The 13,588-nt window shown below is 39.0% G+C and overlaps 1 protein-coding gene across 1 annotated transcript; it reads left to right on the plus strand.

Moving 5' to 3' along the window:
- Positions 1-3,159: 3,159 nt before the first annotated feature.
- On the plus strand, positions 3,160-5,528 carry LOC102489334 (olfactory receptor 10AD1). Its single transcript, XM_006163471.1, has 2 exons — positions 3,160-3,346; positions 4,525-5,528. Exons 1-2 carry the CDS (start codon positions 3,160-3,162, stop codon positions 5,526-5,528), a joined length of 1,191 nt encoding a protein of 396 aa, XP_006163533.1.
- Positions 5,529-13,588: the final 8,060 nt, after the last annotated feature.

Raw genomic sequence — 13,588 nt, forward strand, 5'->3', positions numbered from 1 at the left:
GACCAGCTCCTCTTCAAACACCATGAGAACTTCTCTGTTACTTGCCACCGTGATTCAGTGACAAATGTCGTTAGTAGAGAGCAGCAGAATGAGGTAGGATGTAATATTCATGATATTATCCCAAATATTTAACTGATTAACCCCTAATAGAAGCTAATCAGGTACTAGATGCCAGATACTACAGAATATTCTATATGGCACAATGAACCATAGGTAAGCATTTTTCCTCCCGTAGGTTTTAGTGGTTCCTCAGGTCAAATGTCAATTTATTCTTGATCAATTTCCAGGCATCTCTAGAGGAGAGCTCACTGACCTCTTTGCTCAGACTCCGACCTCAGTCTCAACATGTCCTTTGAGCACTGACTTCTAAGCCACACGTTAAACAGAGCTCTCTTGGAACTAGCAGATGGCATAATGGTTATGTCACTGGACTTCCACATAGTCAACAGTGGTTCCTATCCCATACATGCAGCTTAAAACTCACATTGGGTGCATTTGTGTGTGTGCCCAAAATCCTAAAAGGAAAATGGAGGAGAAGGGTTTGCAGCATGGCCATCCACCATGGAGTGTGATTTCTTCCATTCAGTCCCTATGTCTCTCCTGTGAGCACACATACCCTATAGCAAAAATCTCTCTAAAGAAACTAAATTTAAAAATAAGTAAACAAACAAATGGTGCTCCCTATGCTTCGCTTCCCTTTGCTGGGCTCCCAAGAAAAGTTCCAGATTCTAGCGATGCTGATGAGAAAAATCTACTGCCTGGACACGGCCTTGACCTACCTAGAATTCACATCCAGAGGGATTCTAGAGCTACAAAATGACAAAGATAGAATAAGTAGCTTCTAAAATGCAATAAAGAATACAAGAGATTGGAAGACATGGTGAAGAGAGGTGAGTTTGACTTAGATGAATGTCAGGCATCCATCACCGTAATGAGAAAGGCATAGGGAGTAGAGAAGAGTGAGGACTGGATGCAGGCAGTAAAAAGAAAAGATGACTATCATAGAGAGAATAGAGAGTGTGTAGAAAAGGGAACAGAAAAAGACAAAGGAAAAGGAATGGTTGGCAGAACTAAAGCTAAGCAGTATTTAGAACCATCTGAAGGAAGTGGGAACTGATCCATACTAACTCTAAAACAAGATGAAAAGTTGTGCCAACAATATCACCATGTATCTTTAGTTCATCATGTCTTTTGATGTATCTTTTGTCTTCCAAGATACCCACCTGAATTATGTTGTTGTTTTATTCATGACAGTCCCAAAATGTACAAAATCCACTGCTGATATTGTCAGCAAGAGGCCACATCAAGTGACAGACCTAGAAATGAATTTAAAAGTTATTAAGTACTGGGATCATCAGATGGCAAAATGGTTACATCACTGGATTCCCACATAGTCAACCTTGGTTGAAGTCCCAGACTCTGCAGCTTAAAACTCACACTGGGCACATGTGCATGTGCATGTGTGTGTGTGCCCAAAATCCTGAACAGAGAATAGAGAAGAAGGGATCATGCCATGGCCATGCCATGTGGGGGGTGATTTCTCACTTTCTGTATCTCTGTCTCTCCAGTATGACATGTGCCCTATAGCAAAAATCTCTCTATAAAAAAAATTTATTTAAGTTATTAAGTACTATGAAAGAGGAAACTTAATCATCAATGGCATCTTTATTACCTGTTAGTTACGTTCCATGCTACCACAGCTTCACTCTTGAGGAACAAGAACAAAGAGACAGAAGCTGTTAAAGGAACTGTTTCACTGAAGGCAATGAAGCCAAGAAAAATTTGAGTAGGGCCTATGTTAGATAAGTCCTCAGAGAGGGCTTCTTGTGAGCTGAAGAAACTTCTAACGAGCAGATCTGAAGACCAAACGCAGAAACAAATCCATCTCAGCACCATGACAATCAAGGCCAAAGCAAAAACTTTATTTGTGATATTGAAAGAAATGTTAGACCTGACTATGATGTTGAATTTACTGCTCACTCTGAATGGTTTAAACAGCTTAAGAATCGTTATTCACTACATAATGTGAACATGAATGATGAGTCTGTGAATGCTGATGTGAAGCCAGCTGGAGAATTTTTGGAAACTCCAGATAAGCTGATTGTGGAGGGAAATTACTTGCCAGAGTAAATCTTCCATATGCATGAAGCCTCCCTATTCTGCAAACAGATGCCTAAATGGAGTTTCATCCATAAGGAGGCCAAATCAACGCCAGATTTCACAGCTTTTAAGGACAGGATAACGGTCTTTCTTGGGGGCAACACTGCAGGTTACAAATTGAATTCCTTTGTGCTCTTGCATAATAAGAACCCAGGGCCTTCAAGCACATCAATAAGCACACACTGCCAGTTTATTACAGGAGCCAAAGTCGCCATGGATGGCCCAGCTTCTCTTCCAAGATACCCTCCTGAATTATTGTGACAGAAAAATGGAAAAATAGAATACTATTTGGAGACTAGCATGTAACAGACCCTTCAAAATTGTGTTTATTGTTGGTAATGAAACCATGCATCCCTCCCTTAACTGGTCTCTTCATTCCAATGTCATAGTGGTGTTTCTCTCTCTAAACCCTACTCTTAAGACCCACTACTTGAGGAGAACCTTTGCCCAGCCTATTGCTACAAATGAGGAAGACACTTAGGCAATTCTGGAAAGATTACAACACCCACAACTGCATTAAGAGCCTTGCTTGGGCGTGGGGGATGTCACCAAGGAATGTATGAATAGAGTTTCAAAGAAAATACCCGAGGACTTCATCCATGACTTCAAAGGTTTTTCCAAGCATGAGGACGTTGCAAAAATCAACAATGCTGCAGTTGAGATGGCAAACGATTTTAACTTGGATGTGGCTGAGGATGACATTGAGGAGCTCTGTGAGGTGATCCTTGAAGAACTGACCAACGAGGAGTTGTCAGACCAGGAACAGGAACACATAGCTAGAGAAAAGGCAAGGCATAAGAAACTACAGGAGAAGAAAAAGAACCCGAGAAAATTCACAGTGAATTAGCAGAAGTTTTTGAGGTCCTCAACAAGCAATAGCTTGAGAACGCAGACCCTAACCCTGAACTGTTTTCAGTAATAGACGTGTTCATGATACACCATGTGCTTACAAGCAAACTTATCCTGAGAAAAATTAAAAGACAAATCAAGCAAACCACCATGGTCATATTTCTCAATACAGTGAAACATCCTCAAGAAGAGCCTCCCGCGAGTCCTCGAGGACTTATTCCAGACAAAGGCTTCATTATTACAGAAAATGACAGCTTCATGCATGTTTTGCCCCTAAATACCTTCCCCAGGAAAATGTGGAGGAAGAAGGCAGTGGCATTGATGATTCTGACCTTGAGTAGGCTTAGACCATTTTGCATATGTCTTAAATTTTAACAGAAAAGTTTAAAAATGAAAGTTTAAAGTAAAAATGAACAATTTAAATAGAAAAAATATATAGAATAAGGATGAAAGGAAAGAAAATGTTTTTGTACAGGTATACAATGCATTTGTGTTTTAAGCTAAGTGGTATTACAAAAGAGTCAAAACTTTTTAATTTTTTTAATTATAAAGAAAAAATGTTATAGAAAGTGGAGGTGAGTTGATTACTAAAGGAAGAAAAAATATTTTCATAAATCTGGTGCAGCCTAAGTTTACAGTGCTTGTAAAGTCTACAGCAGTGTACAGTAGTAATGTCCTAGGCCTTCATATTCAGTTCTCTCTCACTCACCCAGACAAATTTCTAGTCCTACATGTGCACTGGTGGTAAGTACCCTACATGAATGTAACATTTTTCAACTTTTATACCATATTTTTACTGTACCTTTTCTATGTTTATATACACAAATACTTACCACTGAGTTACAGTTACCTATGATATTCAGTAAAGTAACATGCTGTACAGGATTGTAGCCTGGGAGCAATAGGTTATACCATATAGTCTAGGTAGACACCAGGCTGTACTGTCTATGCTTCTGTAAGTACATTCTGTGGTGTTTACACAATGAGTTGATCACCCAACCAGGAATTTATATCAATATATTCATGTCCTTAAAAGCCACATGAATGTATAATGTTTATCCACAATTTTTGGTATTATGGTCCCATATTCATAGCTGTAGTGACACTAGCATATTCACCACTCCAAACACTGCCAACTTCCTGGAGTTCACTAAGTTCCAGAATGTACCACTGCTTATCTATCCAGTTTTATATAGTTGGGTTTCTGAGCCCAAATCAGTATCTTTCTTTTTTTTTGGAGAGGTTTTTGCCATAGGGCACATGTGCTCACCAGAAAGACACAGAGAGACAGAGACAGAAAGCAAGAAATCACTCCCCGGTGTGGGGATGGCCATACCACAGTCCTTTCTCCTCCATTCTCCGCTTGAGATCTTGGGCACACACACATGCCTGGCGTGAGTTTAAGCCGCTGGGTCCGGGACTCAAATGCTGTCGGCTACATGGGAGTTCAGGGACCTAGCCATTATGCTAACTTCTGGTTCCCCAAATCAGTATCTTATATGTGTTAACTTAAAGCTGTCTCCATTGTGCTTTTTTGCCCTCTTTCCTCAAGCAGACCCCAGGCAGTGGACCCGAGGAACAGCAGCACAGTGACAGAGTTTATCCTTGTGGGCTTTGAGCAGAGTTCCCCTTCCACTCGGGCACTGCTCTTTGCCCTCTTTCTAACCCTCTACAGCCTTGCCATGGCCATGAATGGCCTCATCATCTTCATCACCTGGACAGACCCCAGACTCAACAGCCCCATGTACTTCTTCCTGGGCCACCTGTCTTTCCTGGATGTCTGCTTCATCACCACCACCATCCCACAGATGTTGATCCACCTGGTGGTAAAGAACCACACTGTCTCCTTTGTGTCTTGCATGATCCAGATGTACTTGGTTTTTTGTGCAGGTGTGGCTGAGTGCATCCTGTTGGCTTTTATGGCCTATGACCGTTATGTAGCTATCTGTCACCCACTTAGCTATGCCCAGATCATGAGCCGGCAGGTCTGTGTTAGATTAGTGGGTGCAGCTTGGTTCTTTGGTCTGATCAATGGCATCCTGCTTGAGTATATGTCATTCCGGAACCCCTTCTGCAAAGATAACCACATAGAAAACTTTTTCTGTGAGGCCCCCATAGTGATCGCTCTCTCCTGTGGGGACTCTCAGTTCAGCATGACGGTGATCTTTGCTGATGCCATCGTGGTGCTGCTCAGTCCCATGGCGCTCATCGTAACCTCTTATGCTCGCATCTTGGCCTCCATCCTTGGCAGAGCCTCCTCCTCAGGTCGGGGGAAGACTTTCTCTACTTGTGCCTCTCACCTGACTGTAGTTGTCTTTTTCTACACCTCGGCCATGTTCTCTTACATGAATCCCCGCAGCACACATGGACCTGACAAAGACAAGCCTTTCTCCCTCCTCTACACCATCATCACCCCCATGTGTAACCCCATCATCTACAGTTTCCGTAACAAGGAAATGAAGGGAGCCATGGTGAGGGCCCTTTGGCGAACCAGCCAGGCCCAGGCAGAGTCTGTCTAGTAGGAAATTTGTGAGTGGAGAAACTCCCTTCCCTGGGGTGAAAGGGCATTACCCCTGCCCAGTGCAGAAAAGTGAGTAACCCTCCAGTGCTGAAAGGCTCCAGGAAGCAGCATTCATTCCTTCCTTTATACTAGAATCAGATCTGAAGTTCCTCTGCACATCTAAGGCTCATCTCTCTGACATCACTTTGGGCACATTTTCATGATTGGTGGACCAAATGCAAAGCAACAGACAAGTTGATTCTGGAATTTGATGAAAAGGAGACTGCTCTCTTTCAGAGAAAATCATTAAGAAGATAACAGGACCATTTTTCAAAAGCATTACTTTCAGGACTAGCATATGGTTACATCACTGGACTCTATGGAGTCATCCACAATTAAATTCCCAGACCTGGCAGCTAAAAACGCATGCCAGGTGCATGTGCATGAATGCCCAAGATCCCAAGAGGAGAATGGAAGAGAAGTGATTGCAGTGTGTCCATTCCCTGGAGGGAGATCTCTCCATTTCTGTCTCACTGTCTCTGTCTATCCAATGAGTGCATGGGACCTATAGCAAACATCTTTCTCAAAAAAAGAAAAATATTAAAAAGACATTATTTTCTAGAGGCCACACGTATGAATAGGAGGTTTGGTTTTAGGAGCAAACAGAGCCATAAAAGGATGTGTGGAAGCAATAGAGTAGAGAAATATGCTGTGCGATATGATACTCCATTTCTACACAATGACCTCAAAATTCTTCAAGAATGTTTCCAGAAAAAATAATAAATAAATAATAGGATTGTATTACTTATCAAAGTCTGCAAGAGGAGGTGTTGTATGTCAGATATATGCAGATTAATGAAGAACAGGGGGGATAGGAGAAAGAATAGGAAGCCTGAGTAGAGCACCATCTTCCCCAAGTTATATACTGAAGATGGATGCGATATAAGAAAACCTCCCAGGGTCAGGGAAACTTCAAGTGACATCTACATTGTACAAGAATATGACAAGAGCACTTTTAATTATGTGTACATCTATTTGTTTCCAAATTTTACTTCTAGCCAGGATGTATGTTGTATAATTAGATTTATCCTCTTTTTTAAAACAAGGTTTCTTTTATTTTATTTACATTCATTCCCCCATTCCCTAAGATTCTCTACTCACAACTTTAACTTCTTTCTCCCTTACCCTTTTCTTTACTTATGATCTACAGCAGTGGCTCTCAAACAGGGACAGTTTTGCCTACCAGGAGATACTTAGCAATGTCTGTAGACATCCTCGGTTGTTCCAACTTGGGGAGAGAATGTATACTGGCATCTAGAAGACATAGCCAGGGATGCTACTAAATATCCCACAATGCAGAGGACAGCCTCACAACAAAGAATTATGCACCTCAAGAGGCAATTAAGAAAGGCTATTAAAAGAGCAGAAACAAGCCAGTAAATAACATAGTGGTTAAGGTGCTGGACTCCCACAGGGCCAGCCATGGTTCAAATCCCAGACCTGGCATCTTGAAAATCAGACCAGGTACATGTGCATGCATGCCCAAAATCCTGAGATAAAAATAGAGAAGAAGGGATTACAGAGAGGACATCATCCCTAGAGGCAGATTTCTCACTTTCCGTCCTCTCTCTCTCTCTTTTTCTCTCTTTGACAAGTACACACGCCTTATAACAAAAACCTAAAAAAAAGAAAAAGGAGCAGAAACAGAAAGATTATGAGGCATATTGATATGTGAAGAGAGGAAACGTAAGAAAACAAAATAAAGCATTCTATCTACAAAGCCATCTTCCTATAGCCTATCACCAGCCTCTGCAAGTCAGAATCTATGTAAATAGTTGTGATAAAAACCTCTCTATACTTTTGTTTGTTTCCATCTTAGCTAACTACTTGTGGGGAAAATGGAGTCAGTCTGACTCCCTCACAGGGTATGACAATCATACTTGTTAATAAAGAAGCTAGGTAAGTGTCCACACTGTGCATGCACTACATTATGTGACTACAGTCATGGTCATGGCACTGCTCCACTATTTTATCAGCTTTGTGTAAGACATAGGGCTGTGGCTAAAAGAGGCTGGCTGGATGAATGGAAAATAAACGTTATGTCTTCTGTGCCTCAAGTGCTCTGTGTCTTTTTTCAACCCCTGACTTCTCACTTTGACTTCTTGTCCAGAGGAGATAACCTTGCAAAACACTACTACTCTTCAATTTTCCCAAGTTTGAGACTTTTCTTTACCCAGTCATGCCCTTCTTCCATTTACCACTAGCATGGATTTCTACTTAAATTCTGACCTTTTTCTTTACTTTGGACCAAACCTCCTCCATGTAGCAGTCATCCTTCCTTAATCCTCTCCTCCTAATTTCACACTTCTACCTTACCCCGATGGCTATCTTACCCCTCATCACCTCTGCCCTTCCCAATCTCCTTTCCTTTATCAGTGTATGTCTTTCCCTTAGAGCACTCTAAACTTAAGTAATCCTTTTATAATAGCTTCACTTCTCCCATTCCCATGTTAGGATGCCAGTTGTTGTTTTGTTTGTTTGTTTCTTTCTTTCTTTTGCCAGTGTTTCTTCTTCCTAACACCTCAACATAGGGTATATGCTCCACCATCCAGAAGAGTCTGCTTTCCCTTTCATGTGTCCTACTAGTCTTCTTTTGCTTCCCTCCAGATCCAAATACCCATTTTTCCTCCTGATAGGCAGACCTTTACTGACTATCTCAATTGAGATTCATTGGTTTCTAGGTTCCAGTTCGATGCAGCTAAAGAGAGTTGTCATCAGGATAGAGGAGGACAGGAGTAAAATGTGTAAGGGTGTTTATTCTCCTGGTTTCTTCCCTTATTTCCCAGAGCCCCTGTCCTGTGGCCTTCTTCCACAGGTATCTCTGCTCCTTTCCTTGCCCAATTAAGATGGTTCTTGCTCTCTGCTTTTGCTAGATAGCCACAGGATGCTCCAGCATCTCTGTCTGATTCCCCTTAATCCTGCCGAAATCTTTCTAAGTCCTTTCATTTGTTCATTGCAAGGTGCAATCTATTTCCTTCCAGCACGCTGTCTGATTCAGTAACTAGTACCAGATACATATTACCAACTACCAAGAGAAAACTTCTCAAAATACACTACATAATGATCCATAAAGCCAATCTCAAAACATTTTAAAGTTTGAAATCATGCAGACCATATTCTCTGACCATATTGCAGTTAAATTAGAAATCAGTACCAATGACATAACTAGAAAGAAGCCCATATATTTGGAAATTAAGAGACAAATTTGTTGGGTCGTCGGAAAAGTCATGATGCATTTTTGTGTAGAAAAATGCATAATTAACCTACAGATAAAGAGTAAATTATAAATTCAATCTGAGATGTAAAGTGTAAAAAGCTTATAAGTTGTCGCTCCATCAAAAAAAAAAAATTGAATGACTTCAAAACCTACACTTTTTAGACCCATTAGAGATTTTGAGGTCATAGGTTGGACCACAGCCCAAAAACTGGGAGACAAACGAAGAATTATAGCTTACTGTGAACAGAAGCTGAAGATGAAAACTTGTAGAAATACTTAAACCTCCTACTCTTTCATTAGTTCTACCAACAAGAGGCCCAGTAGGATGAAGGTGAAAGAAAAGTCTGTGTGTATGTGTGTTTGGGAGGGAGGAGAGGCAAAGGAAGGGGAGTAACAGTATCAGTTTCACCGTTCTGAAATAAGCCCAGACAATTATGTTCTCCTTAACAGCCTGCCCTCAAGGAAAACTGTTTTACCAGTTTCCCTGGGGGAAAGAAAATACCCACCTCCAGCCCCCTCTAAGCTCCTTTTTATCTCAGCTAAGGAGGACAAATAGTGCTAAGAAACACTTGCGAAGGTCACAGCTCAGGGACCTGGTACACTGGAAGACATACCTCATCATTAAACTATAAATGGCCCCTCCCCAACACCTTTCCAATATATCTACAGAGCTCCTCAGAGCTACAGACGAAAGAACAGCAACCCTTGGGTGCTATTTAAGAAGGAATCTGTAGGGAAACCAAAAGACCACAGAGAAGACAAAAATAGGGTCATAGAAAGAATTTCAAACTGACATTATAGCTACAGCAAACAATAAACAGCCTAATTCCTTATTAAGTAAACATAAGACCTCACACTAAGGCCTATAACTCAGTTTCTTATACCAGTGCATTATATCTGGTTTTCAACAGAAGAACACATTTTAAATATTAGAAAAACGTATGAACCCAAAATAACGATTAAGCTACATACAATATTCTGGCTATTAGCTCACTAATTAGCTAATTAGCTAACTACTTTTAATAATTAGCTCACTACTTTCTCTTAGTAGGATAAAAAGTAAAAAATTATTAGTAAATTAAGCAACCAACTTAATTACAAACAGATTATGCAAGAAAATCGTATAAAGGAAAATGAATATAACTGACTGATTCGACCAGATCAATGATTGGTTAAATTACTTTAAAGAAATTAGTTTCATAGATCTCTAGCATAACTTAAAAAAAAAAGACTTAAAAATACTTTAAAAATAATATTAAGGGACCTACCCATGGCCTAGTGGTTAATGCTGCTGGATCCCAAATGTCCAACCATGAAGTCTGTGTCTCAGACCTTGCTGATTGAAAACATGCTGGGCACAAGTAACCACTGCCAAGGCCTTGGCACTGTGCCACTTCTATCTAACCCTAACCCAAAATCCCAAAAAGGAAGGAAAAAAATGAAGGGATTTCAATGATCATGCCCCAGGGAGACTGCTTTCTTGAGTAGTCTCTCACTCTCTTTCTCTCTCTTTCTCTCTCTCTGTTTGTCTCTCTGCTGAGCACATGCACCCTCTGGCAAACAAACAAACAAAAGAAAAAAAAAGAAAAAGAAAGAAAGGAAGGAAGGAAGGAAGGAAGAAAGGAGGGAAGGAAGGAAGGAAGGAAGGAAGGAAGGAAGGAAGGAAGGAAGGAAGGAAGAAAGAAAGAAAAAGAAAGAAAGAAAGAAAGAAAGAAAGAAAGAAAGAAAGAAAGAAAGAAAGAAAGAAAGGGGCATTGATGTTGCAGATTGAATTATGAGAGGGGCTTGTGCTTTAGGTAATTTGGACCAAACATCTTTACTGAGAACAACCAAACCTTGGCAAATATTTTAAAACATCTACCTACAGACATTAAAGAATTTAAAAGTCAATGTAGAATTTTAGGGCCAAGATCCAGGAGCATTCGATATGCATTTAAGTTTAGAAACAGCCAATAAGAAAATTTGTAAAATTATGTCATAAAGATAAAAGAAAGAATGGATAAAACAAAAGCATATTTGCAGAGAAAATAGGTGAGAATTTTCCAAACCTGAGAAAGACATTCCATTGATTAAAGAGGTCCTTAATATCCTCCAAAATGTTTTGTTATATAAATAGAAAGTTGTAACTGAGCACATCTTTAAAACTTCTGAATACAGGGACCAGCACATGGCATAAAGGTTACGTTGTTGGACTCCCACGTAGTCAACTGCAGTTTGAGTCCTGAACCTGACGGCTTAAAACACACCAGGCACATGTGCATGCATGCCCCAAATCCCTAGAGTAGAATAGAGGAGAAGGGATTGCAGCATGGCCATCCTCTCTAGAGGGTGATTTCTTGCTTTCTCTCTGTCTCTGCAGCAAGTGCACATACCCTTAGCAAAAAAAAAAAAAAAACATTTCTGAATAGTAAAGGGAAAGAAAGACAAAGAGAAAAACCTCACAGCAGCCTGAAAAAAATAAAGGTAAATTACTTTCAAAGGTACCACAAATTAATAACTTCCTTCTCACCGATGAAAGTCAAAATATAAAATGTATTTTATGTAAGACTCCATCATAGTAAACTAGAGAAGGGTTGAAAATTGGAAGCCACGTGGTGACCATGATTCTAATCCCTGTCCTAGTCAGCTTGAAACATACTGGGCACATCAGCAAGTGCCTGATATCCAGTGAACTGGAGAGTTGCAGGATGGAGATTACAGTGTGGTCGGACCCTGTGGAGGCTGCTCTTCTCTCTTCTCTCTCTCTCTCTTTCTCTCATGTGCATGCACATGATCTATCGTGAATAAAGAAAAAAAATTCATAAAAATCTGAAAAGGTAGATGAATGGAAAATTACTAGAAAAATATATTTTTGTAACTAAGGAGGAAAATAAAAACATGAACAAACCTGTAACAAGTATGAAATTATTGGGTTTGTCGGGAAAGTCATGATACATTCTTTATAGAAAAACAGAAATATATGTTATGATTTTACCAACAACCTAATAACTCAATAGTTTAAAAATATTTCAATAAATAAAAAGCCAGACACTTGATTTTAAGGCAAATACTACCAAACAATCATGGAGTGGGAAGAATCTAGTTTAGGATATACTAAAAGAAATGGAAACACTCCAACTTTTTATGGTGTTAATTAAAATAACTTTGATAACAAAACTTGACAAAAACAAAATAAGCTCATGTCACTTATGAACATGGTTGCAAATTCCTACACAGCTTTAAAAAACTGTATTCAACAGTGTATTAAAAAGATAATATCTAGTATCATGACCCAAATCAAGTTTATCTAGTAAATTTAAAGATTTAACATTACAAATGACTTGATATAAATCACCACATTAACAAATAAATGAAGGAAAAAACACACAATCATCTCAATAGACTCAGGAAAGACATGTATTTTATCAAAAATTCCCCTCTTCATAACTTGCTTTAAAAACTCTGAGCATGGATCCATCAGGTAGTGTGGTGGTTAAGGACGCTGGACGTACACATGGCTCACCATAGTTTAAGTCCCAGACATAGCAGCTTGCTTTCTCACTTTCTCTCTCTTTTCTTTCCAAAACCTCTCTCTCCCTCTTCTACTCTGTTGCTCTCTGGTCAAATTAAAATAAGTAAATAAATAAAGTTAAATAAATAATTTTTTTAAAAAAACTCTGATCAGGCTAGGAAATAAAAGAACTTCTTGAAGCTATTGAAGTGCTAATTTATCAAAACCTAATAGCAACCAATATCTTTAATAGTGAAATATTAAAAGCATTGCGTTTAACATCATAGACAAACCTACAGTAAATATTATCCCTACATTTATTCAAGATTATATTAAGGATTCTGGACAATACAAAAAGAGAAGAAAAGAAATAAATGAATAAGAACTGAAAATGAAAAAGAATGTCTATAGGTGATATGATTGTCTTCATAGAAATGCTAAAAGATTAAACAGATCATTTATAAAAATTAATAGAATTTAACAAGGTTACTGGATACAAAATTGATATGCAAAAATATAATTGATTTCTATCTCCAGCAGTTAAATTAGTGTAAATTTAAAGATACCACTTTAAATAGTATTCAAGATATAAAGTACATAAGAATAATACTTTTTAAAAATTCTTTTATGACTTTATTAAGATTTAAAAAACTCCAGGGACCAGCAGTTGGCATAATGGCTATGTCGCTGGACTCCCATGTAGTCGACTGTGGTTCAAGTCCAGGACCCAGTGGCTTGAACTCATGCCAGGCGCGTGTGTGTGTGCCCAAGATTCCAAGCAGAGAGTGGAGGAGAAGGGATTGCAGTGTGGCCATCCCCCCTGGGGGTGATTTCTCACTTTTGTCTCTCTGTCTCTCTCTTTCTGGCAAGCGCACACATCCTATAGCAAAAACCTCTAAAAAAAACTCCAAAAAATATATAGAAGAAAATGGGAAACAAGGACCTCTATCAACTTTATTAGCTGCAACAATATGCATTATTTGCAATTATATATTATAAATTACATAGAACATGTAAATATAACAAAGAGTTTAATTTAGAAAAAGGTTTTATTCAATAATTACATCATTTCAAATATTTTCCAAAATACAGTTTTCTAGATTGCTACAAAAGAAAGCAAATTCAATAAGAAATTTAAGTCATTAAATATGCTTTAGTAGTATACACATACAGAACACCAAGCAATATTTAGCCCTGAAATGTGTACCATGTCTTGTGTTTTTCTTCATGAAAGGCTCAGCCTAGCACTTTGTGTGGCTATATACAACAGGCAAAGTTCTGTATTCATGAGTTTGATATTAGCCAACTCAAT

This window comes from Tupaia chinensis, unplaced genomic scaffold (assembly GCF_000334495.1).
Source record: "Tupaia chinensis unplaced genomic scaffold, TupChi_1.0 Scaffold142262_1, whole genome shotgun sequence".
NCBI classification, from domain to species: Eukaryota; Metazoa; Chordata; class Mammalia; order Scandentia; family Tupaiidae; genus Tupaia; species Tupaia belangeri.